At 42.5% G+C, this 22751-nt stretch overlaps 1 protein-coding gene across 1 annotated transcript in view; it reads left to right on the top strand.

The window, feature by feature from the left end:
• LOC124619916 (odorant receptor coreceptor-like) overlaps positions 1-22751 on the top strand; it is a 78479-nt gene that overhangs the window by 5326 nt on the left and 50402 nt on the right. Inside the window, exon 2 of the mRNA XM_047146551.1 lies at positions 7585-8180. Within this exon, the coding sequence (XP_047002507.1) occupies positions 7585-8180 (596 nt within the window). The remainder of the gene's footprint in view (positions 1-7584; positions 8181-22751) is intronic.

Genomic DNA, 22751 nt, shown 5'->3' with positions numbered 1-22751 from the left:
GTTTCTTCAGTTTTTAGAGTCTGGAATTTGGATAAGAAAATCACAAAATTGAAGCAATAATTCTATGAAAGAAATCAAATGGAATTAAGATAAACTGTGTGGTTTTGTAAACGATTCTGAAATGCTTCAAGAAAATCTCATGGAAACAGTTAGTCAAATAAATCATCCGGAAAGAACGGTGTATATGTATCAGAATTTTTATTGAACAAAAAGTAATGACAACAATAAATATTGCATCAAAATAAATATAAATACAAATAGATAAAATAGTGCGAGGCAGTAAATTTAATTATCTTGGAGAAAACCTACAGTGGAACGGACTAGAAAAAATTTACAACAGTTGTAAGAGTTAATAAAATCTACAGAGCATATCATTTGTCAAATAATATCTATGACAAGAAGTGAATATCTGGTAACACAAAACTAAAACACTATACCATATTTGCTAAGACAAGAATATATACCTATAATTCCTTTATGACGAACAATAAACTGAACAGAATAGAGATACTTGGAAGATGGGTTATTACAAGAATTATAGGTGAATTACAAACTAGAGATGGCTGGATAATGAGGGGTAATGAGGAGATCTAGCAAAATAGACAGCAAATATCATTAGTAATGGGGAAGCAAAGGTTAATCTTTTTCGGACTATCGAATAAATGAGAACAGTCTTCCCATTTTTTCTGGGAAAGAAGTCAAAAGTAGCCAGGATTACAGAAATACGAAAAGCACTAGAAACAAAGTTTTTTTCGAAAACTACTAAATTTAGAAAGCTTTTGAGGCAAAAGAAGTAAGAATTAGGGAACAACATGACCCGCAGAAAGGAAAAAAAACAAACCTGGTAGAAAGACGAAAAAACCCTGGAAAAGTAGAGTGAAACAAGTGAAAAGAGGATTTGAAGTTCTTATTTGATCGTATCTCGTCAATACAAAGGTTAAGAAAAACAGTGCTGTTGGACAAGGGTGTACTATCTCTTCGACTCCTTTTATTATGCCAATGATATTCCACAATTCCCGTTACACATCTCCATTGATTGTAGAAGGGACCTGGTAGACGAGGTTTTACGTAAGAGCATAACATCTGCATATTACTCCTTTCCATTGTCCAAGGATAAAATACACTCCCATTTTGAACTCTTTCATTGATTTTTCTTGTATAGTATTCCTGTGTGCTGTGCCTCCCATTTCTTGGAAAAAGTGTCATTAAACATCGTGAATGAATGTCGATTCAGCTCGATGACTGACAAATATAATTTGCAGTTCTCATCGGTAAGCATCTGAAGAGAGGTAGAAGAGCTATAGCACCTCTCATTTGGTCACCACTCTCCGCGTTTGAATCCATTCAACTTTTATCTTTTGGGCTGCATGAGGGGTCTCGTCCGAAACCATGAAAGAGTAGGAGAAAGATAGAGTTGCGCAAGTTGTCGGTGCGGCGATTATGATATACCGTACACTGTTTTTTGCCGAGTGTCTCAGGACATATGGCATATACATAGTCTGCGTAACAAAGATAGCGGTCGTCATAACCATCAGTTTTTGTAGTTGTCAGTGTAAGACAATATTAGCACGAATGTTAAGAAAGACATAATTTAATTTTTTGCTTTATTTCAGTATCTGTCCTTACCAGTGTATGTATTTAATCCAGTTCTATTAGTTCATCTCCTTCCCCCTCTCTCTGTCCCCTTCACCCTCCTCTCTGTCCATCTCCATCTCCCCCCTCTCTCTGTCCACTCCCTCCACCCCCCACTGTCTGTCCATCTCCTCCAGCCCCTCTTTCTGCCCATCTGTTTGTTTCCCCACTTTCCGTCTTCTGCCTTCCATTTTGAGTTAATCTTCTCCTGTCCTCTCTAGATCTCCTCTCCTACTCTTTCCTCCTTCTACCTCTCTTTGTCTATCTCCTCCTCCCTCACTCTCAGCCCATCTCGTTCTCCCTCGCTCTGTCCATAGCCTCCTCCCCTCTTTCTCCGTCCAACTTCTCTTCTATTTCTCTACCCATTTCCCCCTCTCCTCTTTCTGTCCACCTGCTACTCCCACTTTTCTCTGTCCATATGTTCTTCCAAACTCTCCTTGTCCATCTGCTCCTTCCACCTCTACACGTCTTCTCCTATCCCAACTATCTTCTCCTCCCTCTCTCTCTGTCCATCTCCTCCTCCCCTCTCTCTCTGTCCATCTTCTCTTCCATTTCTCTGTCCATCTCCTCCTCTTCCATTTCTACGTGCATTTCCTACTCCTGTTCCCTCCCTCCATCTCCTCCTCCCTCGTATCTGTGTCCAATGTCTTCCATCCGTTTCTCTGTCCATTCCCTACCCCATTCCTTCTCTCCATCTCCTCCACTGCCTTCTCTCAGACTTTCTCTTCCTCCCCCTGTCTCTGCCCACTTCTTCCTCTTTCCTTTCTCTGTTGATCTTCCCCTCTCCCTTGTCTCTGTTGATTTCCCTACCCTGTCACCATGCCCATTTCCTCCTCCTCGTTCTCTCTCCACATTATCACCCTATGACCAATAGGAGGCTGTTAGTTCTCAACTTCAAAGTATTTCTTTCCAGATGGTAATTAATATGTGAACCAAATATTGTTGAAATCTTTACAGGGGTTTAAGATCAACTTCTTACCCATGGCCTTACCAGTGTACAGAAGTGTCAAATATATTTAACATGTGTTTAATAGGCCGGCCAGAGTGGCCGAGCGGTTCTAGGCGCTACAGTCTGGAACCGCGCGACCGCTACGGTCGCAGGTTCGAATCCTGCCTCGGGCATGGATGTGTGTGATGTCCTTAGGTTAGTTAGGTTTAAGTAGTTCTAAGTTCTAGGGGACTGATGATCTCACAAGTTAAGTCCCATAGTGCTCAGAGCCATTTGAACCATTTTTTTGTGTTTAATAAACACGGTGATAATTATTGAACTATATGAAAAAAACGAAAATTAGTTGCGAACTACGGCGAACATACACTTTTTTCGACATGTAAACGCCACTATAGATATTAGAATTTAGGTTATGACATGTTCGATATGCCTGCCATCATTGGCGATGGTGTGGCGCGAACAAATAGCGAAATTCTGCATGACCAGCTGAAGTGTCGGAACATCGATGCTGTGGATGACACCCTGAATGGCTGTTTTCATCTCAACAATGGTTTTAGAGCTATTGCTGTACACCTTGTCTTTAATATACCGTCACAAAAGGAGTCACATGTGTTCAGATCTAGAGAATATGGCGGCCAATTGAGGTCAGTGCCAGTGGCCTCTGGATACCCCAGAGCCGCAATGTGGCCTCCAAAGTGTTCCTCTAGGACATCAAACATTCTCCTGCTTCGATGGGGTAGAGCTCCGTCTTGCATAAACCACGCCTTGTCGAAATCCGGGTAATTTTGGATGATGAGGATGAAATCATCTTCCAAAACTTTCACGTTCCATTCACTAGACACCGCACCATCAAGGAGTACCGCACAGGTTATTTCGTGAGCGGACATTGCACACCACACAGTCGCCCGTTGGGAGTGAAGACACTTCTCGATCGCGAAATGACGTTTCTCAGTCCCCAAATTGTGCCGATTTCGCTTATTGACGAACCTATCCAAATGGAAGTGGGCTTCGTCGCTAAACCAAACCATGCATGTGCATACTAATTTCCATCGTGTTCCGCGACCAACCGTGCAGTTTGAACGTCCTAACGTAAACCGTTCAGAAGTTGCAGTGATTTTATTTCGTATAGTTCTATAACTGTCGCCCTGTCGTTTGCACATATTTGTTCTCATATTTCTCCTGTATATAGCGATTTTCACGCAGGAGTTCCGTTTTCACACAGATTAATGATTTGGACATCTTATCTCCTGAACCATGCATCGTACAGTGATGTAATTTTGTAGGTGCATTGAGCTCATATCTGTATACTGTCTGTGAAATGTGTTACGAATAGAATTAGGAGCAAAGAAGTAAGAAATTTAAACGACATGTATGATGTGGCAGTTTTTCAAGCATCTTAGTTATTATGACTTCACATCACCTCAAGCTTGTTGTACAGTGATATAATTTCACAGGTACACTGAGTGGTATATGTGAATACTATGTGCAGAATGTGTTGCGAATACATTTAGTAGTAAAGAAGTAATAAATTAAAACGTTATGCTTGATGCGACTGTTTTCTGCATGAACATCGAAAGCTGGAGTAGGTGATAAAATTTTTTGCTTTCATAATTTTGTGTGTGTGTGTGGGGGGGGGGGGGGGGGTGGCAGAGAAAAAAAGTTTTGTAAAGATCGGAAATTGTGTTTATTCTTCATTGCAAGTCACTAAGTGTCCTCAGTCTCAAATATTGGTTGAATGAAATGTGGGTATTTGGGGTTTGTGGGTTGCACTACTTTTTCACCCCCAGCCCTTTGATAGATAGGTGGTTCTTACCACCACAGGGTACTACCACACCGGCTCTGTGCAGACAATACATGCTGCGTATGACAAGCTTGGTTGAAATCACTCCAGTGGTTTAGGAGGAGAAATGAAACATACATATATACGTATGTACATCTATTTTGACAATATGCATGGATAACATGGATACATATGGTTTCCATACATATTCTCATAACTAATAGTTGAACTACAAAGCCCCTAAACAACCTCTGGATGTGTATAATAGCAATTGTGAGCCACCTTGTACCTAATAAGACACAATGAATTTCCCTTTATAGGCCTGAGGTATCAAACTGAAATTTTAGCTCATGATTAAACACAAGGTGGTGAGTACTTGACTATACGGTTAACACAAGAAATATTTTCGTCGATCAAGAAATACCAGCACTTATTTTCTCTTTGTGGAACGAGGCACTCCACAGCTCGTGAAATAAGGAGGGAGTGGGATGAGCTTTGCCGATGTGTACACAAAAATGTTCAGGAAAACACGTAAAAACTGTTGTAATTCTGGTGTCACTGGAATTGTCTCGTTCCGCTCCCCTAAAATAACAGAGTAGCAGTAATCAAACTATGTGGTGTGTCGACACCACCATGTTGACACGTGGCACTATGTACTGTGGACTGGACACATCGTAGCCGCTTCACGTCTACGCCTGGCTGCCATTCGAGAACTTGTAATAGTCTACATTTCACATTCTGCGTTGTCCCGCACCACTGATCAAAGACAAGCAGCAGCCGCTATAGGGAATTATGGTCCCACGCGTAGGCTGATATTAACACCACATTCCTAACGGTTGCGTTTGGAGTGGTACCGTGGCTTGAAAGCATGGACTGCCGATGAATCGCTTCCCATTGTTTTCAGCGATAAATCGCAGTTGTGCACTACCCCAGATGACGTTCGTCGGTAAGTCTTATTCTTCCATTGTTTTGGAGAGTACCAACAGTAGTACTCCTGGCATCATGATGTGGGAAGCCATCGAATATGATTTCAGGTCATGGCTAGCACTGACGGTTGAAACTCCAAAAGCGCAACGATACACTATGGACATCCTGCAGTCATTACCTAAGTACTGTGGTGCTATTATTCAATAGGGCAATGCCCGTCCATGCACATAATGTATGTCTACGGTCTGTGTGGTTTGAGGTATTCCCATGGCCAGCAAGGTCCACAGATCTGTCGCTGACAGAACATGCGTGGGTCCAGTTCGGAAGTCAACTCCATCCCAGTGGGCCAGCTTCCCTCAGCAGAGCGTACAACGGCTTTATGACACTGTTTTCAATTACTCCATGAATCCAGGCTGCAGGAGTGAGATGGCATACTGATAAATTGACTCTTATTGTCTAGTTCTTTGTCAATTGGAAACGATATTGTAACCACTAAAATAACATCACATGTCCTAACAGTCTGTGAAGTCTCACTTAGTTTGTTCCTCCCCTAAAGGATGCATCAGTTTTTTTTTACTCGGCACTTCCTATGCATGGGCTATTGGGACGATTGCTTGATTATTCTCAAGCACGAGTATAGCCACTTACTAGGTTGTTTCTCGAAATCTGTACAGGCATCTCTTTTTCATAGGTTTAGAAAACTATAATAAGTAACTAACTTACAATCTGACTTTTTAAACTCTAAATCCATAATACACTCGTGCTCATAAATTAAGGATAATGGTGATGCGTGGTAAAACAATGCTCTGGTGGGAGGTTTGCGGGTTTAAATGGCCACGGAGTATGACCATGCGGTGCATCTGACCTGCGGTCGTCGCACGGTGGTGCTGGCAGCAGTCCACATACGCAGAGCTGTGTTGGTGCATGTCAGAGTACGGTGCAGCGAGTAAGTGTGCAGACGTTTTCAGACGTGCTAATGGTGACTGTGTGTTTAAAATGCCTCAAAGAACACATACTGATGACATTATGAGGGGTAGAATACTAGGTCGACTGGTGGCTGGTCAAACACAGCTGGTCGTAGCACGGGCCCTCCGTGTGCCACAAAGTATGATCTGAAGATTATGGCAACGATTCCAGCAGTCTGGAAACATGTCCAGGCGCTACAGTACGGGACGACCACAGTGTACAACCACACAAGAAGACCAATATCTCACCATCAGTGCCCGTAGACAGACACGGAGTACTGCAGGTAGCCTTGCTCGGGATCTTACCACAGCCACTGGAACTGTTGTCTCCAGACACACAGTCTACAGACGACTGAACAGACGCGGTTTTATAGCCCGGAGACGCACAAGGTGCATTCCACTCACCCCTGGTCGTAGGAGAGCCCGTAAAGCCTGGTGTCAAGAACACAGTACATGGTCATTGGAACAGTGGTCCCAGGTTATGTTCACGGACGAGTCCAGGTATAGTGTGAACCGTGATTCTCGCCGGATTTTCATCTGGCGTGAACCAGCAACAAGATACCAACCCTTTAATGTACTTGAAAGGGACCTGTATTGAGGTCGTGGTTTGATGGCGTGGGGAGGGATTATGATTGGTGGACGTACACCCCTGCATGTCTTTGACAGAGGAACTGTAACAGGTCAGGTATATCGCGACGTGATTTTGCACCAGTGTTTCTGCCTTTTCTGGGGTGCAGTGGGTCCCACCTTCCTCCTGATGGTTGATGACGCACGGCCCCACCCAGCTGCCATCGTGGAAAAGTACCTTGAAACAGAAGATATCAGACGAATGGATGGCCTGCCTGTTCTTCAGACCTAAACCCCATCGAACACGTCTCGGATGCTCTCGGTCGACGCATCGCTGCACGTCTTCAAACCCCTAGGACACTTCAGGAGCTCTGACAGGCACTGGTGCAAGAATGGGAGGCTATACCCCAGCAGCTGCTCCACCATCTGATCCAGAGCACTCCAATCCGTTGTGCGGCCTGTGTATGTGTGCATGGTGATCATATCCATATTGATGTCGGGGTATATGTGCAGGAAACAGCGGCGTTTTGTGGCACATGTGTTTCGGGACGGTTTTCTCAATTTATCACCAATACCGTGGACTTACAGATCTGCGTCGTGTGTGTTCCCTATGTGACTATGTTATTAGTGCCAGTTCTGTGTAGTGCCACATTGTGTGGTACCACATTCTACAATTATCCTCAATTTATGAGCATGAGTGTATTCTGCTAGATAGTATCGGACGCGGCATGCAGCGCATGTAAAAGACACTCTTCTGTTTGCAGGTGCGCGAGGACTTTGGAGAGTTCATGACTCCTAGCGACATCCCTGTTCTGCAAGTCCTCGCTGCTGCATTGCGCCGCTTCGTGACAGCATACATAATACTGGGCGCTCTCGATACCGTTGTGTGGCTCACGTACCCTACGAGGGGCGAGGGACTTCCTCTGATAATCATACTGCCCTTCCAGACGGACCACTCGTTTGGATGGCTCGTTGGTTGGTTGATCTGCGCCTACATCACAGCAGATGCTCTGGCGTTCAACGCTATAATTGACTGCTTAAATATCTGCCTCATGGAGCAACTGCGTATGCAACTTATACTTCTAAGAAAGCACATTGACGAATTGGGCAATGGAGGTGAAGGCACACAATACTCGTCACCGCAAAAGAATTCCAAGAGGACTTTGCAACTTGACGATTACTTAACTGAACATCATGACAGTTGTAAACTACGGGAGACTATACACCAACAACAAGATACAAAGGCCATGTTCGCGAACGAGGGAGCCAAAGGAAGTCAACTGTCATCTGAATATGCCAGTGCTGGCGATATTCACAGCCGATTGCGCAGTATTATCCTTCACCATCAAGCTGTTATCAGGTAAGACCAGACGATGTTGAGAAGTACAATGGGAATATTTGACATGCAGGAGTGGACAAAGATGTTCAAACACCGTGAGACATGCATGCTTGAACATAAATGCAGATCTAGTCAAGCCTGCAAGTATCTGACCACTAACAGCACCTGTACAATGCTCTCAGTACCTGTCAAGAGTCAGTCGTGGTCAGAACTGTGTTCTGTTAGGTGTGAATGCGTTACGTCTGTATTAAGGGGATACGGAATCGGATTTTGGGTTAAAAAATCGAATTTTTTTTTATTGGCGTATTATATTCTGCCATGTTTCCTCTTTAAAATGACGTATCATACATAGCTCTACTACAATTATAACTATTTTATTTTTATATATTTGTGAGATCGGGTATTGCGCTTTAGTTATACACGTCTCTCGTGGCTGACCATGAACTTTTTGGCAGTACCTTTAAAGTGACATGAATTCAAATATCCCGGTTTCCAGCGACTATTTATACACTAGTTGCCCGAAAATGTTTCTCTCTGGTTTCCTCAAGTTACTCTTTGACTTTGTGGCGGGACTGTTTTGTAAACAGTGTGATATAAGAAAGTAGTTGTTGTTGAGTTATTTCGTATTTAGTGCTTCATTTTTCGCAGTGAAAATGCCTAGAGCTAAAGCAAAAGTATTTAAAAAGCGTGTGAACTGGCAAAAGAAAAGAAATAATGATTCATTAGCAAAGCAAAGCAGTTCATCATCATCACTGTTGGAAAATGTGAATCCACTTATTACTGATTTGCCGAACGAACTTACACCAAATGAAAACAGTGCTTCTCATAAAAAACTAAGAGATTTGGAAGAGAAATATAATTTACTTGATAGAGGGAATGAAGTTTTTGAACTCATTGATACGAATATATTGTGTGAAGCTCTTGAAAACAGTTTGTGCTGCAAAAAATGTCATGGAAACGTTTCTCTGAAAGTAGAATCCCATGTTGGCCTGGCTGCCCAGTTTAATTTAATATGCAGTGTTTGTAAATACAGCTGTAAGTTTCCAAGTTCGGTTTCAGTAACTGTAAATAATGGATACAAGAAAACTGAACTTTATAGTGTAAATATTAGGTTAGTTTATGGATTGCGAGCAATTGGTAAGGGCAAAGCAGCTGGTGATATGCTATGTGGTGTTCTAAATCTTCCAAGTGCACCTTCAAAGTTTGAAGCTTACAATTATGTACTAGGATCTGCAGTTGAAGATGTAGCACAGAAGTCAATGCAGGTTGCTGTGGAAGAAGCAGTGGAAGAAAATGACGGCAGTCGTGACCTCACAGTGGCGTTTGATGGCACGTGGCAGAAAAGGGGCCACACCTCCAACAATGGTGTTGTAACAGCAACTAGTGTTGATACTGGCAAGGTTATTGATGTTGCAATAATGTCTAAATACTGTAGGTGCACAGGCAGGCTGAAAAATGAACACAGTGATGACTGTATTGCTAATTATTATGGTAGTAGTGGTGGCATGGAGGTTGCTGGGGTGAAGAAAATTTTTCATCGCTCTTCACAGTGGTATAATGTTCGCTATGTCAAATATCTGGGAGATGGTGACTCTAAAGCATTCAAAGAAGTTTTGGAAAGCAAACCATATGGGAACAGTGTAAATATAAGCAAACTTGAATGTATAGGACATGTGCAGAAGAGAATGGGTGCCAGGCTGAGAAGGTTAAAATCAGTTATGAAAGGGAAAAAACTAGATGATGGGAAAACCTTGGATGGCAGAGGAAGATTGACTGATTCCATAATAGACCACATTCAGAACTGCTATGGCCTTGCAATCAGGCAAAATACAGGCAATCTTGAAGAAATGAGGAGAGCTATATGGGCTTTATATTTCCACACCGCATCCACAACATGGTTTGTGCCCCAAAGGTGAAAACAGCTGGTGTAAATACAATAGGGGACTAACAACAGGAGAGAAATACATTCACCACCACAGTCTACCATCAGCCATCATGGCAGAAATAAAGCCCATTTTCAGAGATCTGGCTGACAGAAGTCTTCTGATGAAATGTCTTCACGGAAAAACGCAGAACCCCAACGAGTGCTTGAATAGTGTGATATGGCATCGTCTCCCAAAAACAGTGTTTGTCGGAATTAATACACTACATTTTGGTGTGTATGATGCTGTGGCAACCTTCAATCTTGGAAATATAACTAAATGCCAGGTCCTTCAAAAGTTGGGTATGTGTGTTGGTTCCCGTACGGTACGTGCTATGTTCTTTTTAGATCAGCACAGACTAAGGCATGCTGATAATATAATCAAGACATTAGTGAAAAAAGCAAGACAGGTGCAGAGGGGTGCCAAAAGAAGACTTGAAGATGATTATGAAGACTGTGAAGGGGGTATTAGCTACGGATCAGGAATGTTTTAATCTTCTTTCTCCGTTTCCTGTAAGTTTACTTTTTACTTCATCTAGGAACATTATCTCAGGTACTGGTCAACCTAGAAGTCTGAAATTTTTATGACGTAGTGACATAGGTCCCTATTACATACTGAAACAACGATTTTTTAATTACTTGATTTACAAAAGACTTAGGGGTGATACTCTAGTAAAAAGCGATGGAAAAAATTTACTTAAAAATAAATGTACAATATCTCTGTAAGAAAATACTTTGACAATAAACTGTTGTTTCAGTATTGTTATAACATATGAATGCACATACAGTAAAATTTTTACCTCTCTGTCTCCAGTAGTTTGTGAGAAAATGTTCCCTATAGTAGGCATATATTAACATTGCGGGGATAGGTGATTCCGTATCCCCTTAAATGAATTCGAACGTGGACAAATCATTGGTTTTCGAGTAGGATGTGCTTCTGTGGCCAAGGGAGCCGACGTGTTTCGTGTTTCATACCATATTTAAGAGCAGACAGGAAAAGCGGAAAAACGCTATCCACTAAGTTCCTATGCAGACAAAAGTGTGACACATTTAAATGTGGGTTTTGCTGCTATTTTACCGATTTTCAAGAAACACACCTAAGATAAGTGACCTTAAATATTCAATTACTATGCCCCCCAACAGATGATGGTCAAAGTAGAGAGGATATAAAATGTAGACTGCCAATGGCAAGGAAAGCGTTTCTGAAGAAGAGAGATTTGTTAACATCGAGTATTGATTTAAGTGTCAGGAAATCGTTTCTGAAAGTATTTGTGTGGAGTGTAGCCATGTATGGAAGTGAAACATGGACAATAAAAAGTTTGGACAAGAAGAGAATAGAAGCTTTCGAAATGTGGTGCTACAGAAGAATGTTGAAGATTAGGTGGGCAGATCACGTAACTAATGAGGAGGTATTGAATAGGATTGGGGAGAAGAGACGTTTGTGGCACAACTTGACTAGAAGAAGGGATCGGTTGGTAGAACATGTCCTGAGGCATCAAGGAATCACAAATTTAGCATTGGAGGGCAGCGTTGAGGGTACAAATCATAGAGATGAATACACTAAGCAGATTCAGAAGGATGTAGGTTGCAGTAGGTACTGGGAGATGAAAAGCTTGCACAGGATAGAGTAGCATGGAGAGCTGCATCAAACCAGTCTCAGGACTGAAGACCACAACAACAACAACCCCCCAACCTATGACGCTATTTACAGTTTTTAGGAAATTTCTTGAAATTTTACGCTTTCCTTCCAGTGTTCCGCAAATACTTACTTTTTCAAGATGACCCAAATTAAATACAGAGCTTCAAATGAATGACAACAAGCACCACAGTGCATACCCTAAAAGCACGCTGGCAAATGACACTAATTATAACTTTATGCAATTCGTTAAAATTTTGAAGATTTTCTCTCAGTATTCTGGGAACGGACACTTTTTTCTCAGTAAGACACACCACAACAAGAAATACGCAGTACGCCTAGGTTTTGCTTAAAACCAACTTATCACCCGCACTTTAAGTATTTAACATGACCATCAGTTCAACTAACGCTATAGGATTATACTTTACTTGTAAAGAGAGAGGGAGCTGCACACATTATTGAAGAACAAACAAAAAGTTTAGCTTACGTACTCCGAACAGCGTGCTACTATTACGGCGCACAATACGCCGCAGAGCACTTATCCTTACATCACAAAGCCGTGGTAGGAGGGCGACAATTACGGTTTTATTTACAACTGAAAAAATGCGACAAGACCCCTACAGTGACGTATTCAAAGTACGTCCGTCCACATTGCTGCCGCTACAGCCGACGACTGGAGCTGCTGTCACTGGAGTGCGTTGGTTGGTTCGCTCTGACATGCCCTGGGGCTGGACAGCCAATGTGGGCAAACAGAACGTATGGATATAAGTCTAACACTGTCCTACCGGTGTCAGGAGGGGCTCTCCATTCCCTTCAGCTGCTTAGTGTATAGGGGGCTGATAAGCGAGGAGTATGAGCCAGCCTCTATGAGCGGGATCGCTCCATATGTATCTTGATTTTAAAAAAAGAAAAAAAAAAGAGTAATGGTGGGATCAACCACCTCCTTTCCACTAGCGCTACATATTCCAGTAGACACATTCACGAACTTGCATCCCGCCTAGTTGCTTGTAGAGTGATAAAAAAATATCCAGACACTTCTGCCATGCAGCTTCCGGTCCAGCGCGTGCTTATCTCCTCCCACAAACACTGCCCTTGTCTGCTTCCACGGATCGTTGCTTCACGGCAAGGCCGGACAGAGAGCCACAGCTACCTGTCATCAATACGTACACACACTTCAAGAATTTTTTTGTGTAACTTATCTCAGTACCATAAATTAGACGTAATTAATATTTCATTACTATGGTAATTTTTCTCCATGGCCTGATACTCGTATGTGCAATAAGCCTCGTTACATCGTCCGCTGCACTATATTTTGTAACGAGTAATGATGTCATGGTGGTAGTGCACGACATACGCCTTAATATTACGCTGAATACAAGATCAGTTCTACGTAACACAAAGCTTTTATACGTTTCCAGTGGTATATGACTCCTATGTTTCCGAAATTAACATTCAATTACGGACGGACAAAACCAGTATTTATTTTCCCTCATTCTGACAGAACGTATTCCAATTGGCTCTGAGCACTATGCGACTTAACTTCTGAGGTCATCAGTCGCCTAGAACTTAGAACTAATTAAACCTAAATAACCTAAGAACATCACACACATCCATGCCCGAGGCAGGATTCGAACCTGCGACCGTAGCGGTCACGTGGTTCCAGACTGAAGCGCCTAGAACCGCACTGCCACACCGGCCGGCCGTATTCCAATTACGTTCCAGTTATTGCATATGGCTCTCCCTTGACATGCAAGGGGTGGACAAAGATATTCAGACACGTGATAAATGCGTGCTTGAACATAAATGTAGGTCTATTCAAGCCTGAAGGTGGTGCTGTTGTATCTAACCACGAATAGCACAGTGCTCTCAAATGCTGTATTCCAATTACGTTCCAGTTATGGCAGACGGCTCTCCCTTAGCTAAGTTCCAATATCTTAGTGATCACCTATACAGTCTGTATAATGTGCCACTCCTAGCAATCGTCAGGTGTTTCTGTTTTTCCCCATGCAGCTAGTACCATTCGTGTGTGTCTTTCGGAAAAAATTTCTATCTGTCTGTCGGCCAAATTTTTTTTGCTGCAGAGCAATCCCATAACTTTAATCAAAGACTTTATCGGTGAGCCAGCAAAGTAAATTTAGTTTGGCTATTAAGACGTCAGTGCATCCATTTATTGATGCACTGACGAAAGAATGTGGTGTTTCGCTGCGTGATTTGTTTCTAAACTAAAGTGCCTAAGGACGTGATGCTGGTTTAGCACAGTCAGTTGTGTACATGCAAACTGTGAAAAGTGGTACCTTCTGTCATTACCAACTGTTTTTCTAAATCAGTCACACATTTTTTATGAAAAACAGTAGAAAGATATATTAAAAAGAAATTTATTTTTTATTCAGTACTTTCACAATGCAGTTTAAGAGGAGGTGGGCAATCAATCACCTTTAATATACGAGGGTTGAACTTTTGTTGGGACACCGATTTTCCCCCACATCTTCACCTTTAACGTGTTCTCCACAAAAACTTCAATACCGAAATATACATAGCCTTACGATGGAGCAGTAATATCGCCTCTCTTGCCTATCCCATCCTAATGTATTTATCGAGAAACAAAAGACGAAACTTCCACTGCTGAATGTCTCTCGGTAAGATCGTATTAGCCCCCGATTTTTTCATTGCAGTCATTTTACCAGACTTACGTACGAAAAATTAATGTACTTCCACACAACACATGGAAGAACTGATAAAGAGATCGCCTCTCAACCCTCTTTTGTCAAAGTGTTGCTCACCCCTTCCCCTCTGTCATATCGTCACCATTCACGAATCCCCCTATCTTCGATATACCTTTCACATGTACTTGAATTTGAAGTGTAGTTGGTTTATAGTCGTCAGAATGTCTTTATCGTTGTAAACTCGACACATACATGCTGATCAAGTAAAAATGAATGTGTGTATGCCTCTGTACGTACCATGATCGGCTCTATGATCACTACATCAGATATAGGTCTTTTTTTTTTTAATGGAGAGAATATAGAGGAATAGTAGTCTAGTGCAATGGCCAACGAAATCTTGCTGCTGCACCTTCATTATATCAGCACTGCACCAAGAAATTTTGATGTATCATACCTACAATTCGTCGCCGTAAATGACTGTCTGTATATATATGTATCTGTACTTGTTCTTAACACCTTCATCGTATCCCTACAATCACTATGCTAAATATACGATGGTAGCAGCATAATGGTATCAGAGTCCTAGTTGACAGCATAGCGTTTCGCGAGAAATACAGCGTTCATTTTCAAATGTGTTATGCCAACGTAATGTAATTCTAACAGTGTGACAGAACTTCCAATACACACTATCAATTGGTTAATTTCTATTTATACGATCGCTACAAAGATCAGTCACAACCAGTCATACGCAATTCAAAGCCATTACAAGAGTACTAGAGATTTAGATTTTAATCACAGCGTTGTTCTTTTTTTGCGTGCGTGCTCTTCGAAAGTGGACTGACCGTAATATATTATTCCAGCTTGAGCAGTGTATATCTTATTTTCCCACGAGGGCTGTGCGCTTGCTCGGTGTTTACGTTATTAGAAAACAAACCCATCAGTGTTAAGCGTAGGTCGTAATTGTAGATTTAAAGCCGTAGATGAGATGCGGACGAGATCTGTGGCTGCTCACCTCTCACACTTAGGTCGACCTGTCAGCGCTAGTGTTAGCGCTTCAGTTACGTACCTTAAGATTCCAGAAAATGAACCACAGCCTGAAATATGCATTCTACTTCATATTGCTGTATCTGAATGCTGGTAGGTATTTTAATGTTTCTAGTGACAGTGTATGGAATATCTAGTCCTACAATAGATGTTTTTTACATTCACGTCAATTACAACATCAATCATCGAGTCCACACAAGCCCCCTGTAATTCGCTAATGCCTTCCTGTAGACGGCTCCATCACCGGCGAAGATGCTACATGTAAACAAATTGTAAACAAATTCCCAAGCAAGGCGTTGTACAGTATGTGACGGAGGGTACATCACACCAGTATTATGGATTACCAATCCATTGCACTCCTACGCGTTGATCGATGAAAACATTGTTGCCTATATACCTCTATACAGATCCTAATCCACCCTTATGTTTTGGGGAAAAATACGTCGTCTTTCCTAAAGCTTCTGTTACATATTATAAAGGAATATACCAACCCATAGTATCCTAGCACCATCTACATGATGAGTTTGTTTCAGACATCTGCCTCGTAACACGACCAGATGTGCACTCTCATGATTGGTAGACAGCAACGCTGTTTGGTCGGGTGTATACATAAATCCAACAGTCCATCAGTGTAGTTAGTGTTCTTGCACTGCATAAAAGTAAATACGTGCAGGATTAAAATGTTGTTGGAAAACAACAGAGACGTCCGTAAGTGATCCACATCTGCCAGGTAAGCAGCGGTGTCATAAGCAAATGAGATCCAAACTACAAAGAAGCTGGAAGCTAGTTTCATAAGATTACGCGAGTGGAAATCCAAACTCAACTGATCCAACACTTTTGACAACAGTGCAGAGCAGCGAGAATACACTATTGTAACATGTAGTAAATTTACGTAGAGATGTTATAACTTCATGTAAAGGAACGCCCTGAAAACCTGAAATTGAAACAGTAGAGCAGCCGAGAGCGTTAACAGGATCAGAAAATGAGAATACATTTGGTCAACCAACAGGGTTGGGGACTGGATAACTTCACCACATGCTATAAAAAAGGCCGGTGTGGCCGTGCGGTTCTAGGCGCTTCAGTCTGGAACCGCGTGACCGCTACGGTCGCAGTTTCGAATCCTGCCTTGGGCATGGATGTGTGTGACGTCCTTAGGTTAGTTAGGTTTAAGTAGTTCTAAGTTCTAGGGGAATTATGACCACAGATGTTAAGTCCCATACTGCTCAGAGCCATCTGAACCATTTTTTTTTTTTTTTTGCTATAAAAAAATCTTCCCTCCTCACTTCTCAAAGTTAGGCTATTCCCTCTGCAACGCAGATTCCGATGGAAGGCCAGCTCTATTAGCCTGCAGGATGTTCTGGTGAATCCAAGAAGTGTCTACAAGCTTCTGCCAACTTGGAGTGTACTGCTGCAAGTCTACAGGCGACTGGTCGTTAGGGAACTTCTGATCTGCGAGCCACGGTCCCGCGGGTCACAACAGCGAATAACTGAGGTGGGGGGCCAGGTTAATCTGCCGTGAGTGAAGAACCGATCTGCCCATCTGAAAGCTGTTCAAGTTCGGCGCCATATGTCTGTGCCACCACAATGGGGGCAGTAGAAATACCGCCTCACCAGCTGTATGCTGGAACCACCACTCTAGCTGTCCTTTGTGCTGCTGTTGAGTCTTCCACCTTCACGCTGACAACCGACTACAGGAGTCTGCAATATTCTGGGATTGAGCCTAAGTGCAGCCTCTCTCATCAAGAGTGGCAGACAACCACAGCCACGCTGGGCTGCGGAGACCAGGGCCGCCAAAGCCTCCTATGAACTGGGGCACTGACCACAGGCAACACCAGGACCTCTGCTGATCGAGTTCCTTGTTGGGCACTCATATGCCACCTTACGCTTTCAAGCAGCGTGGACTCTGCAGACATTGCTGAGAAGATGACAGAATGACTGTAAAATTCTGGACACTAAATGATTGTTAATCGAACGGTGTTGCATTATCGCCCCGGCGTCCCACAGGATCCCTCAGCCCCCCTCTTCGTTTGACCTCCTGATAGCAACATGACTCTGGCTCAGGTGTAACATTTGTGTTAAGAAGTAGAGCTGTGCCGCCATGGACGAGCCACACCTGTACATCAGCAGCCATCAGCATCTGACATCTTGCGGTGCTATGAGTGGCTAATTTCTGTTGGCCTGTTTCCTTTTTCTTTTGTTTTGGGGCATGTTGAGTCGGAGAGATCTACATAGCAACTCGAAACAGACATTGTATAGGCCACAAGAGCCTCCAGACCTGTTACAGTTCGGAGGTGCCAGTTTTTTTTATTTATCAGGGCGTGGCTTACCGTGTACTAAGACGTGCCAGTAACGTGTGAAACTTGTGGACGATATGACCATGAAGCAAGGCAGTACAGTGAGCCTCGCTGGGCGATGATATGCATAAAAGATAAGTATAGTTGTTTTTGCTTATGGATGTAATGTGGGGATTAACGGATACCACTTGTTCTGAAGTATAGTTCAGGAATGCGTTCAGTAACTTTCAGTGAAACCGTTGAAGTTTTGAAAAGTGAGGTACCCGCGTTACGGTAGGATATAACAAAACGGAACCAGGTTACTGAAGAAATGGAGAGAGAACTAGAAGCATTACGTGCAGCAACCGGGCTGACGCAAGCACAAGGAGAGGATACCAAGACCTTAGTTAGCAAACCTGTTCCGTCTGTTGACCCTATGACCGCTACTCTCATTACATCTTTTTCTGGGAAAACATGATAGGATGTGTCAGCTTTTTTGAATGACGTTAAGGAAGCAGGTCGATTAGGGAATCGTCCCAGAGCAATATGTCTTTCTACGGCTTAATTAGGGTTAACAGATGACGCTAAAACGTACGTCATATACCATGATACTCTTGGTGAGGCACAGGCGTTTAAGTAGCTATCTGTAGGACTATCCCAAAGCTACCGTAAGAAAAATAGTGCTAGATTTTTCAAAGAAAGGCTGAGGGATTAATGCAGAAAAATAATGAATCAGTAGAAACATCACCTGACACAATCATACACTGAATACTCAGAATTACGAATTAACGTACAAGACAGAGGCGGATAGAGTCATTTTGGGGAAGCAGAGAGAAGAGCCATAGCCGTATTCGTGACAGGTATTTCAGCAGAGATTTCGCGAAGGGTAAGAATGCAGAATCTTAGTCGTTTGTGCTCTGCTATCAGAACTGCCACACAGGTAGAGAAAATAGACTTTGCGACTCGAAACAGGAGTGATCGAGGTGTCTCCTTCTGTGATGTTACACGCTACAGATGTGGACAAACAAGCCACGTGAAGAGACAACGTCGCCAGCCACAGCGCTCTGAAAGTGGTGAGGTTATACATAGGGTGTGTGACTACAGAAATAGTAAACAGGAGAAGCACAAAAAGAAATGGCGTTCGTTAAAATCAAACAAGTGCCTTGATCGTCAGAGGTCATTCCCAATAAAACAGGATACTGCAAGGACAAGTGCAGAGAAGGAGCGTCGCTTCACGACATAAGGGAATTGATTGAGGTCCCATACTCGGTGGACCCGCACCACCGACTAGTCAAGGTCCTAGCGGAGGTGGTTTGCCATTGCCTTCTTCCGACCGTAATGGGGATGAATAATGGTGATGAAGACGACACAACGACACCCAGTCATCTCGAGGTAGGCAAAATCACCGGCCCCGCCGGGAATTGAACCCGGGACCTTATGCGCGGGAAGCGAGAACACTACCGCAAGATCACGAGATGCGGACATAGAAGGGAATAAGGAGCATAAATTCTTGGTAGACACGGGCGCACATATGTCAGTAGTTGATCTGGACCTCTTAGACTGGAAGAGATTTCAGTCTCCACGACAAACGAGTAAGTTACATGGAGCGGGTAACAGTGAGGTAGAGTCTTTGGAGAAAACGCTGCTCACTTTTAGCACCGGGGCCGCAAATTTTAAGTAGCGTATGAAATCATGCCGTCGAAATATCGTGCGAGAACGACGCGGACAACTGACGGAAGACCTGATTATTCAACACGTCAACATATCGCCGGGAAAGCCTGAACAATTACAGCGTATGAAAGTGTCTCTAGACGTTGATGATGGTACTGTGCAATTCTTGGACTCAATTTTCTGAATAAACATCGCCCAATAATTGACTTTTCGCGGTGCATGATCTAATTTGGTGGGATTACGTTTCCATTAGGGGAGAAAGCTGCTAGTGAAACAATGTCGCGAACTGCAGCTGCCTGAAGGTAGTACCAGCTAAACTGCGTATACATAGTAGTTCGCGGAATAACTTACCAGCAGTTACAGAGAAACTGATCTGAGTTAGTGTAGCTACGAACTTACTGAGGGAATTATTGTGCATGGCAGATCCATTGGCATGCAACAAATAGATATGTTGCGCTGTATGGTGCGCAGGAGTGTAGTACGAATTTCAGATATAGATGGAGAACTTATGTTTCCCGTGAGTTTAGACAATTTAGGCATTTCTGAAATGAGTCTGCCAAATGGTCTAAGGTCGCCAGTTTGAGTGTCTTGGAAGAAGACGATACCGACAGGTTGGGTGACTAACGCAGCCGCAAGCACAGGTTACCAACAAGTAGAAATGACCCAGGTTATGACAAACCACGCAGGGTTCAAAAACAGTTACAACCGCTAATGGCGGATTTCATTGACTATCGGTTGGCTGATGATATCATTGAGGGTAGTGATAGTTCCTGCAGCGCAAATGCTGCCATTGTGCTCAAAAAGTCATCAAATTGTGTCATAAAATATAGGTTCTGTTGCAGGTTTATAAAAATTTTTTGATTCATCGGTCTTCTGGCTAGTTTGATGTGGTCTGCTATGAATTCCTCTCCTGTACCAACTTCTTCATCTCTAAGGAGCACTTGCAACCTACGTCCTCAATTATTTGCTGGATGTACTCCAATTTCTGTTTATCTCTACGGTTTTTACGGTCAGTAGTTCCCTCTCGTACCATTCTTAACATAGGTCTTGTCCTACCATCCAATCCCTTCTTCTTGTCAGTATTTTCCATATGTTCCTTTCCTCGCCGATTCTACGGAGAACCTTCTCATTTCTTACCTTATGAGTCCGCCTAATTTTCAACTTTCTCCTGTAGCACCACGCCTCAAAAGCTTCGATTCCCTTCTTTCCTGGTTTTTCCACAGTCCATGTTTGACTACCATACAATTCTGTGCTCCAAACGCATATTCTCAGAAATTTATTCCTCAAATTAAGCCTATATTTGATACTAGTAGACTTCTCTTGTCCAGGAGTGCCACTTTTGCCATAGCTAGTCTACTTTTTATGTCCTTCTTGCCCCGTCCGTCATGGGTTATTTTGTTGCCTAGGTAGCAGAATACCTTAACTTCCTCTACTTCGTGATCACCAATCTTGATGTTAAGTTCCCACTGTTCGAATTTCTGCTACTTTTCGTTACTTCCGTCTTTCTTCGATTTGCTCTCAATCCATATTCTTTACTCATATTAGACTATTCATTCCATTTAGCAGATCCCGTAATTATTCTTCACTTTCACTGAGAACAGTAATGTCATTACCGAATTCTGTCATTGATATCCTTTCACCTTGAATTCTAATTCCATTTTTGAATGTTTCTTTTATTTCCGTCATTGCTTCTTCGATGTCCAGATTGAACAGTGGGTGCGAAAGTCTACGTCCCTGTCTTACACCCTTCTTAATCCTAACATTTCGTTCTCTCTCTTCCACTCTTATTATTCCCTCTTGGGTTTTGTACATATTGTATATTACACGTCTTTCCCTATAGCGTACCCCTATTTTTGTCAGAATATTGAGCATCTTACACAATTTGACATTGGCGAAAGCTTTTTCCAAGTCGACAGATCCTATGAAGATATCTCTGTTTTTTCTTTAGTCTTTCTCCCATTATCAGCCGCAACATATGAATTCCATCTCTGGTGCCTTTACCTTTATTAAAGCCAAACTGATCGACATCTAACACATGCTCAGTTTCCTTTTCCATTCTTTTGTGTACTGTTCTTGTAATCAACTTGGATGCACAAGCTGTTAAACTGATTGTGCGACGATTCTCACACTTGTCGGCTCTTGCTGTCTTCGGAATTGTGTGGATAATGTTTTTCCGAAAATCAGACGGTATATCGCCATAGTCAAACAACAGCCGTTTTGTCGCCATTTCCCCCAATTATTTTAGAAATTCCAATGCAATGTTATCCATCCCTTCTGCCTTATTCTATCTTAAGTATTACAAAGATCCGTTAAATTCTGATTATAATACTGGATCCCCTATATCTTTTGTATCGACTCCTGTTTCTTCTTCTATCACGTCATCAGGCAAGTCTTCGGCCTCATAGAAGCCTTCAATGCACTTTTTCGACCTAACAGTTCTCTCCTCAGGGTTTAACAGTGAAGTTCCCATTTCACTCTTAATGTTACCACCCCTGCCTTTAAATTCATCGAAGATTGGTTTCACATTTCTATATCCTGGGTCAGCCCTCCCAACAATCATTTCTTTTTCGATCTCTTCATGCAGCCATTTCGCCTTAGCTTACTGTACTTCTTATTTACTTCATTCCTTGTATTTCTGTATTCCTGAATTTCACTGAGTATTTTTGTACGAACTTCTTTCATCGAACAGTTGAAGTATTTCTTCTGTCGTCCATGGTTTCTTCGCAGTTATCTTCCTTGTACCAATGTTTCTCTTTCGAACCTCTGTGAATGCACCTTTTAGTCAACTGAACTGCCTACTGAGCCGTGACTTTCCTCTTCAACTGAACAGCTCACTGAGCTATGCCTTATCGCAGTATCTACAGCCTCAGAGAACTTCAAGCATATCTCTTTTTCCCTTAGTGTTTCCATACCCCGCTTCTTTGCACATTGATTCTTCCTGACTAATCTCCTAAACTTCAGCCTATTATTCATCACTACTAAAATCTGATCTGACTCCTTATCCGCTTCTGGGTATGCCTTAGAGTCCAGTATCTAATTTCGGTATCTCTGTCTGACCATGATGTAATCTAACTGAAATCTTCCCGTGCCACCCACCCTTTTTCAAGTATGCTTCCTCCTTCTGTGATTCTTGAATAAAGTACTTCCTATTACTAGCTGAAATTTATTGCTGAACTCAATTAGTCTTTGTCCTTTCTCATTCCAAATACTAAGCCCATATTCTCCCATATCCCCCTCATCTACTCCTTCCCCCACAACTGCATTCCAATGCACCAAGACTGTTAGGTTTTTGCTCCCTTTACATACTGAATATCCTCGTATACTTTCTCCATCTCTTCATCTTGTACTTACGACATCGACATGTATACCTGAACAATGGTTGTC

Source organism: Schistocerca americana, chromosome 6 (assembly GCF_021461395.2).
Source record: "Schistocerca americana isolate TAMUIC-IGC-003095 chromosome 6, iqSchAmer2.1, whole genome shotgun sequence".
NCBI classification, from domain to species: Eukaryota; Metazoa; Arthropoda; class Insecta; order Orthoptera; family Acrididae; genus Schistocerca; species Schistocerca americana.
This window is presented reverse-complemented; position numbering and strand designations above follow the sequence as displayed.